General features: G+C 45.6%; 4 protein-coding genes across 4 annotated transcripts; 3 read left to right on the top strand and 1 right to left on the bottom strand.

The window, feature by feature from the left end:
- Positions 1-248: 248 nt before the first annotated feature.
- Positions 249-1,452, bottom strand: N7483_001313 (uncharacterized protein; the record flags this gene model as incomplete). Its single annotated transcript, XM_057084750.1, has 3 exons — positions 249-908; positions 998-1,280; positions 1,409-1,452. The coding sequence occupies 3 exons, from the start codon at positions 1,450-1,452 to the stop codon at positions 249-251; spliced, it is 987 nt and encodes a 328-aa protein (XP_056950899.1).
- A 127-nt stretch (positions 1,453-1,579) lies between these two features.
- On the top strand, positions 1,580-3,090 carry N7483_001312 (uncharacterized protein; the record flags this gene model as incomplete). Its single annotated transcript, XM_057084749.1, has 3 exons — positions 1,580-2,287; positions 2,366-2,635; positions 2,710-3,090. 3 exons carry the CDS (start codon positions 1,580-1,582, stop codon positions 3,088-3,090), a joined length of 1,359 nt encoding a protein of 452 aa, XP_056950898.1.
- Positions 3,091-3,698: 608 nt separating this feature from the next.
- Positions 3,699-5,852, top strand: N7483_001311 (uncharacterized protein; the record flags this gene model as incomplete). Its single annotated transcript, XM_057084748.1, has 1 exon — positions 3,699-5,852. The coding sequence occupies one exon, from the start codon at positions 3,699-3,701 to the stop codon at positions 5,850-5,852; it is 2,154 nt and encodes a 717-aa protein (XP_056950897.1).
- A 5,464-nt stretch (positions 5,853-11,316) lies between these two features.
- On the top strand, positions 11,317-12,635 carry N7483_001310 (guanine nucleotide-binding protein subunit alpha; the record flags this gene model as incomplete). Its single annotated transcript, XM_057084747.1, has 5 exons — positions 11,317-11,443; positions 11,522-11,706; positions 11,761-11,924; positions 11,976-12,234; positions 12,345-12,635. 5 exons carry the CDS (start codon positions 11,317-11,319, stop codon positions 12,633-12,635), a joined length of 1,026 nt encoding a protein of 341 aa, XP_056950896.1.
- Positions 12,636-13,360: the final 725 nt, after the last annotated feature.

Genomic DNA, 13,360 nt, shown 5'->3' with positions numbered 1-13,360 from the left:
AATGTATACATGGGAGAGCACATAGCGAAAATGCCCCAAGGATCGCCCTTGCAATCAGAATCCAGAAAGTAGTATTTCGTAATCGTAGACAGTACTCGATATAATATGGCCATTTGGCCGAATGCGCACAAGACATGGTATCATGAGTCCCCAGTTAACCCGAGACACCAAAACTCCTCATGCAAAGGAAAAAAAAAGAATAACCCAAAACCCAAGGAGTCCGAAAATAGACACATTCGTCCTCACTCTCACATCTTCTCCACCACATCAGCTGCCCGTCCAGCCCTCTCGGCCTTTCCAACTGTCGTGGCCAACGCATTGCCCTTTGATCCCTCTTCGTCCGCATCCGCCTCGCCTTGCAGGCGCTGCAACGTTCTTAAAGTATTCTCATACACATCCGCCATATCCCCACTCCGCCAACGTTCCGTCTCCTCACGAGTCCCTAGTGGAATCTGCAACTCCCACTCTGGATCCCGTCGAGATCTTCGCGACCGACTAGATCCAGTAGGTTGCTTCCCATCTTTCTGATTCGATGAACCATCACCATTCTCATCCACATCCATCGCCCCATTATCCTTCTCATTTGTATTCTCAGCACCTTCATCCACATCATTATCTTCCTCCTCATCTTCTTCACCCTCTTCTTTAAGGAGTTGCCTTAACTGAGTTGCGTATGACTTTGCAGCTTGTCGTGGTGCATCCCGTCGGAGCTGCGCTACCGTCGTAGTAAGAGACTCAAGCTGTGCATAGAGAGCTGAGACGCGTGAGGCAAGCTCCGAATCAAAGGGCTCATACTCGACTGTTTCAGGTGCGGTGAAGGAAGCTGGGAAGGGGAATTGAGGGTGGGAGGAGTCGATGCCATTAATGCTGATTGAGGAAGATGCGGTTGTGAAGGTACGGGTTATGTACTATTTATTTACATGTCAGTGACAAGCACTGGAATCAATGCATTCATGCAATAGGGAAAATCCAGTGTTAGAATAATGGTATAACTCACGTCATCTACTAATTCCCTTACGCGTTCGCGCATAGGATCTGGAGTGTCATCGTTTGATGCGGATGGGGGTAAATTCAAGTCGAGTTTTTGGCGGGAGAGTGCAACTGTGTTGGCATAGAGGTATGTAAAGTCTGCTGGAGACTGGAGCTCGATCTTGCGGTAGTGGGGGGGCTCCCATTGTAGGTGGTGATAGATGGTTAAATGATGCGGAGACTGTTTTTCACGCGTTGGTGTTGAAGGGCTTGGCGTTGCCGGGTCTCCCCCGCAAACGATGTCATTGCTCCTTGCCCTGGTAAGAACATCTTCCTAGTTTCACTTTCAGACTTTTGAGTTATGATTTCATTCCTTTAGCACCTCTCGTTTGTCCCTTCCTTTAATTTTTTTTCTTCCTATTTCTCTCTCCTTGCATACTCGAGCTTCTGTTCAGCTGGTTCTGGACTACGATAAGGCAGCATTGGAGTAATGCGATCGGTCTTCGGATAATGCAAGTACTCTCGTGAGAGTACTGGAGCTTCTATAGGAGCTGTGGAACAAACACCTACCTTTTGAATATTTTCTATCACACCTACCACACCATAAACCATGACAGACTCACCTACTTCTATATGTCTGGTGGATAACACTATTCCCTCGCAACCCGCAACAAGCAGGGATTCTTCACGCCGACCCTCTACCCACGGACATCGCAGTAGCCTATCGAAGCATATCAGCCGGGCATCTGTATCAGGACAGCTTGCAAAGCGCAAATATGCTAAATGGCAACCCGATAGACTGGGGGTTCCAACAGACTCCGACGCATCACCGAGTAGAGAGTCATCGCGAGTGAGGGGATCGATCTCAGCAGAGAGCTCGGCAGGTCCTCATAATGAAAGACCGGATAACACCACTGAAATAACTCGCGTTGATACGGTGGACTTTGCTCCATCCCAAGTTCAGAGCCATACAAACGAGACCCTTCAATCTCAACCTGCCGATTCGGACGCCAATACAAAATCCATGACAGAACTGGATATCTTATACGAGAATCAGCGTGGCTCTTTCTTCTTTGGAGTACCGCTGTACTCTCATAGCTCACTGCTCAACTTCGATCCTGGCGCCTGGATGACACATGATAACCGTGTCAGTCCAGTTAATATAACCAATGCCCAATTGCCTGATCCCAGCTGGGAGTGGGCGTGGAGGACTTGGTACGTTGACATGTCAAGTGATGTTGATGAGCAAGGATGGGAATACTCCTTCTCTTTCAGCTCTTCACAGTGGCATGGCACGCATCCATGGTTTCACTCCTTTGTAAGAAGGAGAAGATGGGTCCGGTTGCGAGCCAAGATTCCAGAAAGGAGATATCGGGGTCGTTCGGAATTTGAAAAGGCGCATATGTTGACGGAGGATTACTTTACCATCCATTCTTCCAAGACCAAATCTCGAGAACAAAGCATCGCGGGTCTGTCGAAAGTCGAGTCAGGGTTTCTGAGTCGTGCTACCACGACATTCAACGGAGAGACGCCTCTGGAGGAGATTGCGGATATTCCATCTCTCATGCATGCGCTAAAAATGGCCTCGATTGATCGTGAGAGGCTTGATGCGCTGAAGACATTTGTACAAGATGGTGGTGAGGAACTTTATTATCTGAACGACAAGGTAAGCATTTACGAAATGCCAAACACTAGCATTGCGTCTAGACTACAGCTAATCTTTGTTCCTTATTGTAATAGATCCCAGAAATCATGGCGTCTTTCCTATTTCAAGCATCCCGCTGGCAACTCGTGACGTATCTTACCATCGTCATACAAAAGCTCACTCATACTCTGGAGAAATCAGATAATGATGACCCAGACAAACTAAATCGCAAGAAAGATAACTTAATTCGGGCAATGGAGAATGCCAGGCAGCATGTCACTGGCCCAGATATGTTTACTGATATCCACAACGGCTCCGCAGCTGATCTACTTGACTTGACACCTGTTTCTCGACACGACACTTTGTTGTCCAAGCGTGCACAAGCATCTGATAAGCCTCTTCAGGTTATTGAACAGCAGGAAATCAAGGGTATCCCCAAGGCTGCTGAAATCGGCCGGGAAGGACATATCTATTGATCTCCTCGCTGTACAGTCAATGGATGAACGATCGTATACCTTCTATATTTCAATTATTAGTCACAAATATAATCATTCATTCATCATTTCACAGTACTCTAATCTCATCTTGTACACTGCTTAGTCTTAAACTCATAGTTATCCCGATGTTGCCAAGAGCCCGGACACCGCCTTCCGCTCCCGCGTGGTTTTTTCCCGAGTCAAAAGATCGGAACCGCGACATCTTGCGGCATTTACCACTGCTTCGTGCTTGGATGCCACCGGTGCATTAGTCCATATGTTCACGAGTGGCCGCCCGTGTCTTGGAAGACGTCTTTCCGTCGTCTTAGACAGTGCCGCGGCTGGCCCCGAAGATCCTCTGCTATTCCTCTACCCCCGATGGGCCGCCTCTGCTCTACAGCAACGACGATCGATTGTTTCCTGGACGCCGAGAACACTTCCGAGAAGCAAAAATCGAGCGCCTCCCCGTTCATTCCGGTCATCCAATACCCCTTCCTTACCCCTACCGCAATTGTCCCGACAAACGGTTCAATGGAGCTCCTCCGACGCCAGTAGTCGGAATCTCGAAAATCCCGCCTCGGGACCATTTTCACGAGCGAGAGACCAAAATGCGAGGACAGTGGGGGGAAGTAACCGTGTTGAACATTCAAGGCCCAATAATGAGCTCAGAAGCCCCCCCGAGGGAGCCTCACGCGCGCGTCGGAAATGGGAACCAGAAGACCACTCGGCGTACGCCAGGTACCACCAATATGAGTGATAAAGAGAAGCGGCGGAGACGAATTGAAGGTTCAATAAAAGCTCTCGCTCAAAAGAAAGTACCGCAGTCGACACCGGAGTTTACTCCAGCTAGCGACCTTCAGAAGAAGCTATCTGTCAAGGATAGGAGGAAGCTTCGTATCGAAGGCCATTTGAAAAGTATTGGAGATCAAGGATTCACCCCTGTCATCAATGATACCTGGGATGATATGATGATTCTTTTGGAAGCGGTGGAAAATAATACTCGGACGGAACCCACGAGGAGCACCAAGTCAAGGGAGCTCCTCGTTCCCGAAGCAACACTAGCACTTCTTGCTGGTGTTCTTCAATCCAGCCTGCGGGATAATATCTGGTTCGTACATTGGCATCACGGATGTAAGGTGCAAGTTTTGAATGCGGCTGAGGGTGTTAGAGGGGATCGCAAGGTTATATTGACGGGATCAGACCACACCATGGATTTGGTCGAGGCTCAGATCCGGCGCACACAAGCTCTCCAAGAAAAGGGTGATCCACTTATCGATATGGAGAACCCTCCTGTTACTATTGTCTCTTCTTTGCAGTCAGGTGGCCCCAAAATGCGCGGCTATTGGGATTTTGCCATGCAGACGAAGCTCAACAAAGTTCTTTCACTCAAAGAAGTTCGCCTTCCTCACTCGTCTCTGCGGACAGTGAGGGAATTCACTGAATATGTTGAGGATTTGACAAACGCAGGCCTCGCAGCCCGTCGCCCTGGGCGAATCAGTGTGACTCGCAACCCGAGGACCGACGGTGATGAGATTACGCGACGGATTACTAGGCTCTTCCAGGATGAATCTCTTCGTCCGTTCTTATCTACAGCCGCTACAAATCGGGCCTTGGAGTTTCTGTGTAGCCATAACCAAGTGAAAGGTGCTCGAATTGTCTTTTCTCTCGCGAATCACGTTGCGACAACCGATACCTATAATATCTTTCTTCGCCTTGCGGCGCGTCACCGGGATGTTCGACACTTCCGCCGATACCTCCTATTGATGTCCCAAGGCAAGATCCGTCCGAACGCTAAGACATGGCTTGCGTTGTTGGAAGCTTTGATTACTCCCAGCGAGAAGGCTGCTGTGGTCACGCGTATGGTGCAGAATGGCCACATGACCAATTTTGCGGTTATTCGAAGTGCCCTTGCATTGACAATTCAAGATTCGCTTTATGTGCACCTTGAACGAGGACAAAGTGTGGAATCGTTCATCGCTCTGATGAAACAAACTCACGGCGCCGACTGGTTCACCCCTTCATTGCTGGGTCAGATGTTCAGTGTAACTGCTCGATTAAAGAACTTCGCCGCTACGGACGAGTTGCTAGAGATCTGTGCCAGGGAAGCACTTGATGTTGATTGTACCGCCTTCGTTCAAGTTCTGCCAATGTGTCGTTCCAGCCCACGCGATGCACTCCGATATCTATTCATGTTCTCCAAGTTTCGTTCATTCCGTATGTTGCCACAGGCATGGGAGCGTCTGTTTTTGATTGCTTTCAAGAATCGGTTCTACAATATGTGCCGAGTCCTTTGGCGATACGCTTGCATGAATCAATCCGTGAGCTTGAAAATGAGACAAACCGTCCTCTCGTCTATGCTCAGCACCATCCCTGAAGATTCTCCCGCGGATGCCAACCATTTCCGCGTGTACGCCGGAAAAATAATCACTGGTGTTGGCCAGCCCCTTGAGGAAAACCACGTGAAAGAATTCATATTGAATAATATTCCTTCAGAATTCCACGACAACCCTATAACCTACCTTCTGGCTGCTCGCACGCAATCGAAAAAGAAAAACCGCAACCTGCGGTACCTCATGTCAAGGGACCTTGTCTACAGTGACATCTTCAATGGCCCTACCCATTACAAACCCATCAACTCCCTCTACATCATGCTAGAAGCCGCCCTCATTATTGAAGAGGAATTTAGAGCCGCCCCGAGGCCCTTTAACTGGCTGATGCAAAATGCTATCCATGTCCCAGTCGAGCGACTGGTCAAGGCATGAGTCTGATAGAATTAGCACGTCTTCCACATTTCATCTCATCCTCGTGTCACTTCTCCGAACCTTGTGAAATCACCCCTCTCTCTTCTCCATTTCTCTGTCTGGCGCTATTTTGTTGCATGAGATATCCCATTGAGCGGGTTTGCATAGACTTATAGATTTTGAGGTGGGCTTGTATTATACTCATCCGGTGTATTAAAATGTTTCTGTTCTACTTGCCTGTCTATTGCATATACATTGTACTCTACTGTCATACATTACTATACAATACTCATCTCCAAGATGCTTCATTTACATCCTCACTTTCGAACATCGAAATCACTACTAGTAGCCATCCGGCTCCAGGATTTCCAGGCCATGCACTTCATGACATGGCACTGGTTTGGTGATCTCAGGCCAAGATGATGGCAAACAACAGCTTTCATCCAGTCACACTTGCTGTGAAGGTATTGAAAATGAGACTGAAAACATCTTACTAGCTTATACTGTATCCGCTAGCTTTGACAATATTTTCATCCTGAGTAAAGGTACACATGTACACTAGCGACTCATCAAGTGGTTTCTGTAGACCTGACTAGAGCAATAACGGCGGGGCTACTAATAGCTCTAACACCCAGATGACGCGTCGTATGCCCTAAGCCCTCCAAGCTACTGCCGGGGAAAATCGCTTTAAATATACCATTTTATTATTTCCCAAAGAATTCTTTCTGAGTTTCACAGAATTGTACTACGGAGTGCAAATAATTCTCAACTGAAGGCGCAACCCATAACCTTGAAAGGGCCATAACCCCCCATAACCTCACGATGAACCCGTAAGCATCCCTCAAAAGCCAGACAAACATTTGAAACCTCTTTGAATAATTTCCTAGCTTTACATTATTGACCGACATTATCGCTTTGAATCTGAAATTCTTGATTAGCTGCATACTTGCAGGCATGATAGCAATGCTCATCCCACAAACCCGACGCCTAATCATTTGGCTCTCTCGCAGGATAGCCTGGTATCGTCGGACAAATCTGATTATATACTATATTTAAGCACTTCGACCCGGGCCACGGGATCAGGGTTGATACTTCATAGTAATGTTTTCCACCTCTTTAGCTTTTACTCATTTATCTTGAATCATAAGACATTATCTCAGTCTAACCATTGGGAAAGGGAGCTGGTTAGGGCAAGAACCGGCATTGCCACATCTCTTGCAGGATCCCAAGGTCAGGATCAAACTTGAAGATACATCCATATGTCATGATGTATACCTAGGTAAATAGGTAACAACTTCAAACATCAATGATACATGTAGTACTAGGTATTGATGTACTACCAGTATAACTTGAAGCCTTTCCAAGGTTTAGTTTATAATGGACGGCCCGGGGCTGATCAAGGACATCTAGACCATCCGAGTCCTTTCCAAAGTTTACAGTATCTCACCAGTACTTCAACCTTGGAACATGTTCGCATTGGTACTAGATACACCTCAAATGACTAAATATAGGAACACCGCGTCACCTCAAGCTATTCAAACTTAGGTCCCTCAGGCTCCAAGGTTCAAGCAAAAAGAAACCTTGAAAAACAGGTTATGCATCCAAAATCGACATACGGATCTATGCAGGCAGTGCCGGCACCCGGAACCCCTGAGGTCCGCCTGTCAAAATATTGATCGACCAAGTTTAATTTGGTGTGGTGCAGGGTTCCACTTTCAAACGTTTTTACCAGTTATCTGCCTCCCCGTTAAGGTGTTTCCACCGAGATCATCTGGTGCAAACGATTATCACTACCTTCCAGAGTTAGCTAACGGCAGTATTTGGGTTACATCTGAATTCTGCACTCCGAGTGGTTGGTAGTTATTTTCCTAGCGTCTGACGGATAGCTTGCCCGTTCCGATGAGGTCGGGCCCCCCCTGAAGAAGAATATTTGAACTCGAGTGTGATGATGTTTTAGACTTTGTGGAAGTTTAAGCTCCTGGATTGGTGTTGTCTTTACTGCTTTTAGGCTTATTGCCCGAAATCAAGGATTGGTGATCGCCGTTTTAATGTGTAGATTAGCATGTTGTCCTCCTTCATGACATTGAAGGAATTCACTGTCGATACTACTAGGAACACTCTGCCAGTGTAAGCTGGAGCTGTCAGTATTATGGGGATCACGCAATATATCAGGGGAATTTCGTCGCATCTTTGTCTTCCAAGTTTGTAACTCCTGATTTCTAACACTTGAACACTTTGACTCGGACTGCATTCGAAAATGTCTTGGTTGAACTCAGGAGTCTTTTACCGGGTGCCCAGGTGGGCCAGTGAGAATTTAGCTTCGTCACCAAAGAACGTGGACACACAGGCAGTTTACGTATTTCATGAGTTATTCCTTGAATACCTTCAATATTTAAAGTTGAGAAAATCAATAGTAGCATGGTAAAGTGGACTGATGAATTAAGACATTTGTGCATCCTTCAAATGTTTCAAGCCTTGAGATTATGAGATTTCCAGTGTATTCTTAAGAAAAAAAAAATTAAGCGTCCACATAAGCGATATTATTAATTTCTTTTTTTTTACCCCAGAGAGTACCAGAAGTACCTTTGTAATTCCGGAAAATCCGATCTAATGATGCCAGTGGTGGCATACATGCATATCCCCAGAATGAATGCACTCCGGTCCTATTTTTGTGTCAAATAAAATATAATGCATAATCAAGTGCTTACTCGGGACCCGAGGTATTTCGATCTGCCTGTGATGCGTTCTCTGATAGGGAAATCTCTCTCCACCGATTAATGAGCAAAGGATTACCCCTGCCTTAGTAAAAGCGACGGACGCGGGCAAAGTAAATCCCCCCCGAGGTTTCTGAAACCGGAGCCAGGAAACCGAGCAAGTCCATTTAATAGAACTTGTGGAGATCAGGGCGGGCTCGGGCTCCAGCAAAGACGCAAAAGCTTTTTTTTCTTCATTCTCAAGTGCTCCATTCTCGTGTTTTTTTTAAGGGGAGGCGGAAGTCAGTTCATGCGGCGATACGGGCTGGAATCCACTTCTCATGAGATTGGAGTCATTGGACTCCTTGTGCACGGGCATGTGGGTGTGGTCCTGTGGAGATGGTTTTCATGACATTCTCCACAATGATTGCCGAAGAGACGTTCCAACCTTGGTAATGTCGAGGACTATGGATGTGGCTTGCTGGTCCCTGATGGAGTAAAACGGCCAGTAAGCGAGAGGCGTTTTTGATTAGTGAAGCATATACGGAGTAGCGGTTGATGACTCCGTAGCAGGGATTGTACGGTGTGGCTGACTTTTTTTTTTCTTATTTTATTTTATTTTGATTTATCTTTTGGGTTATAGATTTACTTTATAATTATGTTTTGTTTTGACAAGTAAGTTATGCAGGGCTACGGACAACGGAGTACATCAACCTTTATAGTCCGAACGGATTATAATGAACATTTGAACCAATTGATGCAAGCCAAGAACCGAATCCTTTTTCCGATCTTAATCTGTGGTAATAGCGCTGACGGTTATAAGAGCTGAATCGGAGTTATGATCACTAGAGCCGATAAAGTGTGGATCATACTAATAGTACATAGTGGTAAAGAGTAAATAGTGAATAGTGAATAGTGAATAGTAGAATAGTAAGTCCGGTAAATAGTAAAGAGTACTAGGTAAAGAGGACTCCGTAAAGTAATACTCTATGGATAGGGGACTCGTAAAGTCATCAAGGATTCCACCAACGTTTCAGAAATTTCCTTGCGTTGACGATGCGCACAGCCCATGCGGGTTTCAGCATTTTGCTTGCCGATCACTGCAGGATTGCATTCCACCTGGCGCCTTGGCACGCAGCGAAGAACCATCGAACCCACAGAACTTGTATTATATAGAGTCATACGGAGGAGATTATACTGTAGTAGAGTATCTTTTATTTCAGTTGGAATAAATAGTTATATGAACTGCGTAATCTGTGAATCCTCCGAGTATAAATCACTAGTGTATGCAAGGATGGCTGCAGAATCTATTGTTCGAGAAGCATTGACTTGAGTCTGATTGGTTTAGCGTGAGACGACCCGAGGCAATATTCAATAGTGTCGCGATGGATCGGAGGGAGGTCTGTTTTTGTGTATTATTCTATTCTTTATTCTAATTATCTAGTTGTGTCCGGAATATGATTCCAGATACACATTCATATGGAGTAATAGTACATAGTACCTCCATATACTCATAGTTCTATATAGACAAGTCACTATCAAGTATAGATATAGAACATTCATAGAACCTTACAACCACATGTGCACATAATTCCCATTCTTGTTCATATATATGTCGGAGATTCCTGAATTTGTCTCGATTAATCTGTAAATCATAAATCACAAGGGGCAAAAGTTGGCCCCATTCTAGTGGATCAGCCTAGCGTCCCTGGTACGGGTACTCCGTCCACTCTCAAGCGGTTCGTAAGGACTTTTTTATAATGTACATTACAAAACATGATTCAAGTCATGAATAGTCTTCTTAAAAATTAACCCCTATAAGGAGTCAAGAAGATTTGGCATTTTATAATATTGATATGAGCTCTCACATTCCAAAGAATAATATCATTCTATACCAAAAAAAAGTGGGCCAAGGAATCTGCACTCCGCAGGACTCAGTTCTCGGACTCTCTCTCTCTCTCTCTTGAGTAATTGAGTAAACCATCAAGACACGGTCTAGCCGGGTACAATCCTCCCCGCTTGTGGGACGAGTGCTACTGACCCTTCTCAGCTTTGGCTCCTCTTTTCTTCTCTCTCCCCCCCCTTCTCTCTTTAACTTCCCCTTCATCTTTTTCAATACCTTGAATCCTTAGGGTGGAATTCATTAGGTAGTTTCCGGAGATTAGAAAGGATAATCCTGATTTTATTTTGCTTTTCTTCTTCCCCCGCGAAATTCCCAAGTTTGGAATCCCCGTTCGAACTTCAGCCGCGACTTCAACTGCTCTCCCCCTTCGCGATTCCCTTCCTATTTTCGCAATTCACTTCCCAAAAGTCACCAATACCTACCAAGTGGCGTCCTCGGTGTCTCGGAGGATAATCTGGTCCAATTGGAAACTCGTCGGCACAAATTCATAACGGAACGTGGCAGGTCCTGGGGGTGGGGAATCTTGGAAGAATCGATCGAAGCGCACCCCGGGCGTTGACAGGATCTTTCGGCTACGTCCGTTTCTTCGTCGCGTGGGTCGGCTGATACTGTTGGACAAGGGGGTCGTTAACTTGAGAGTATGTTCACCTATCATATTCTCCGGAAAATGCGCCCATAACCCGGGGCGCGTTCTTGTCAAAGAAATCCCATCAGCCTCAATGGAACTTGAAAGGAAGAAAGAGAGGGGAAAGAGCTGCGCGCATATCCCTGAATAAGATCTGCCAGTTCCTCTCCGCCTAGTTCACCCGCTCTATCTAGCACCGTACACCTTTTTTTGTACTCAATCGCTAACGACTTCGGGTTTAGATTTTTAATTCGCATTGTAATCATGGGTTGCATGGTTTCAAAGCCCGCAGAGGCGGATAGAGATGCGCTCCAACGAAATGCTCGTATTGATCGGGTCATCAAAAGTGATAAGAAGACAATGGATCGGACGATCAAGATCTTATTACTCGGTTAGTAATTGCCACATTGCAGAAGCCTCCCACTGCTATTGCGCGCATAATTATGAATCGTGCTCATAATTTCTTTAGGTGCTGGAGAATCTGGAAAATCGACCATTATCAAGCAAATGCGCATTATTCATAGTCGAGGTTTTCCTGAAGAAGAGCGACACCAAACAAGGGCTGTGATCTACTCCAACATTGTCATTGCGTTCAAGGTGCTACTGGATATTATGAATGCGGAGAACATAGATTTTCAAAATGAGAAGACAAGGGTAGAGTTTCATTCCGAATCCTGGTTATTTATGAGATTCTAATCATTCTTAAAGGCTATGGGCGACCTATTAGACAAGACAGAACCGGATGTCGGCTCAGATGATGCATTCTCTGATTTGAAGATTCGTGATGCCATGAGGGCCATGTGGCTCGATACAGGTGTTCAAAAGGCCGTGGCGCGGGGGCACGAGTTTGCGCTACACGACAACCTGAGCTAGTGAGTCTATTACCTCATCCCTCCCTTTAATTCAATCGCTGACGACCCTAGCTTTTATGAGTCCTTAGACCGCATCTTCAGCCCTGGGTGGCTTCCTGATAACCAGGATATGCTACAAGCTCGACTTCGAACCACCGGTATCACAGAAACTTTGTTTGAGCTTGGACAGATGAACTTCCGAATGATGGATGTGGGTGGTCAGCGATCAGAGCGCAAGAAATGGATTCACTGCTTCGAGGGAGTGCAGTGTCTGTTATTCATGGTGGCCCTGTCAGGGTACGACCAATGTTTAGTGGAGGATCAGAATGCGGTAAGCATACGCTATCAATCATACTCTACGAACCAAAGCACTAATTATATTTCTACAGAATCAAATGCACGAAGCTATGATGCTATTTCGAATCACTCGTCAATGGAGAGTGGTTCAAACGAAAGCCTATCATTCTTTTCCTCAACAAAATCGATCTCTTCAAAGCCAAACTCTCCATTTCTGCCATTTCAAAACACTTCCCGGATTACAGCGGCTCCGATACAGATTTCGAGGCTGCTGCGCGATACTTTGCCGATCGATTCCGTGGAATTAATCGAATCCCAGACCGTGAGATCTATATCCACCAAACTAATGCCACCGATACTACGCTATTGAAGGCCACCATGGACTCAGTACAGGATATGATCATTCAAAAGAACCTCCATACCTTGATACTATAAGGCAGCGACATATTACATATCCAGTTGCTTTTATGATGAACGTCAGTGCTTCAAGTTTACCAACAAGTCGATTTTCGTTTCTTGTCGAGCTTTCTAGCCTTCTTTTATTTTCTTCGGTTGCATACCTCGGCGGTTTATTTCCTTTCTGTCCCTTGCAACATTAACCAGCTCTTTTTGCATTCCTTGCCTATTTTTCGACTTTTCTTTTCTTTGATGAGGCGTCTTGATAGAGGAGGAGTCGTTGGCCCTCTGTCGCATCCTTGGGTCTATTACGTTGCATCCAAAAGCTCGTTCCATTTCGCGAACTAATGCCATACGCCAATCTCTGTGATGTTTTCTTTTTGTCTTACCTCTTAATTGAGATTTTCATTTCTTTCTTTTTCTTTATTGGTTTTGATCATGCAGGATGATACCACTTTTTCATTTCTATGTCGCTGCAGATATTTGACTCGACTGTATTATTACAGTTTCTTTGTTTATTTATACATTCTCAACTTCCAACGAGGCCATTTTTCTTTCATGTCCTCCGGGTACCTGGGCACTTGGGCATACTTAGGTTAGCCAAAACAAAGAGAAATGAGACTTTCTACTCCTTTCGACCTGATCATGTGGTGTAACACTCACTACCTAACGAACTAGTGTTGAGTACAAATCCTCCTGCTCCGTAAAATTCAGTCTATCATCTGAACTCCGGAATAAATCCCATTTTTTGGATTAATGAATGA

This window comes from Penicillium malachiteum (assembly GCF_028827825.1).
Source record: "Penicillium malachiteum strain IBT 17515 chromosome Unknown utg000001l:1.0-8184562.0:1.0-8186909.0, whole genome shotgun sequence".
Classification (NCBI taxonomy): Eukaryota; Fungi; Ascomycota; class Eurotiomycetes; order Eurotiales; family Aspergillaceae; genus Penicillium; species Penicillium malachiteum.
This window is presented reverse-complemented; position numbering and strand designations above follow the sequence as displayed.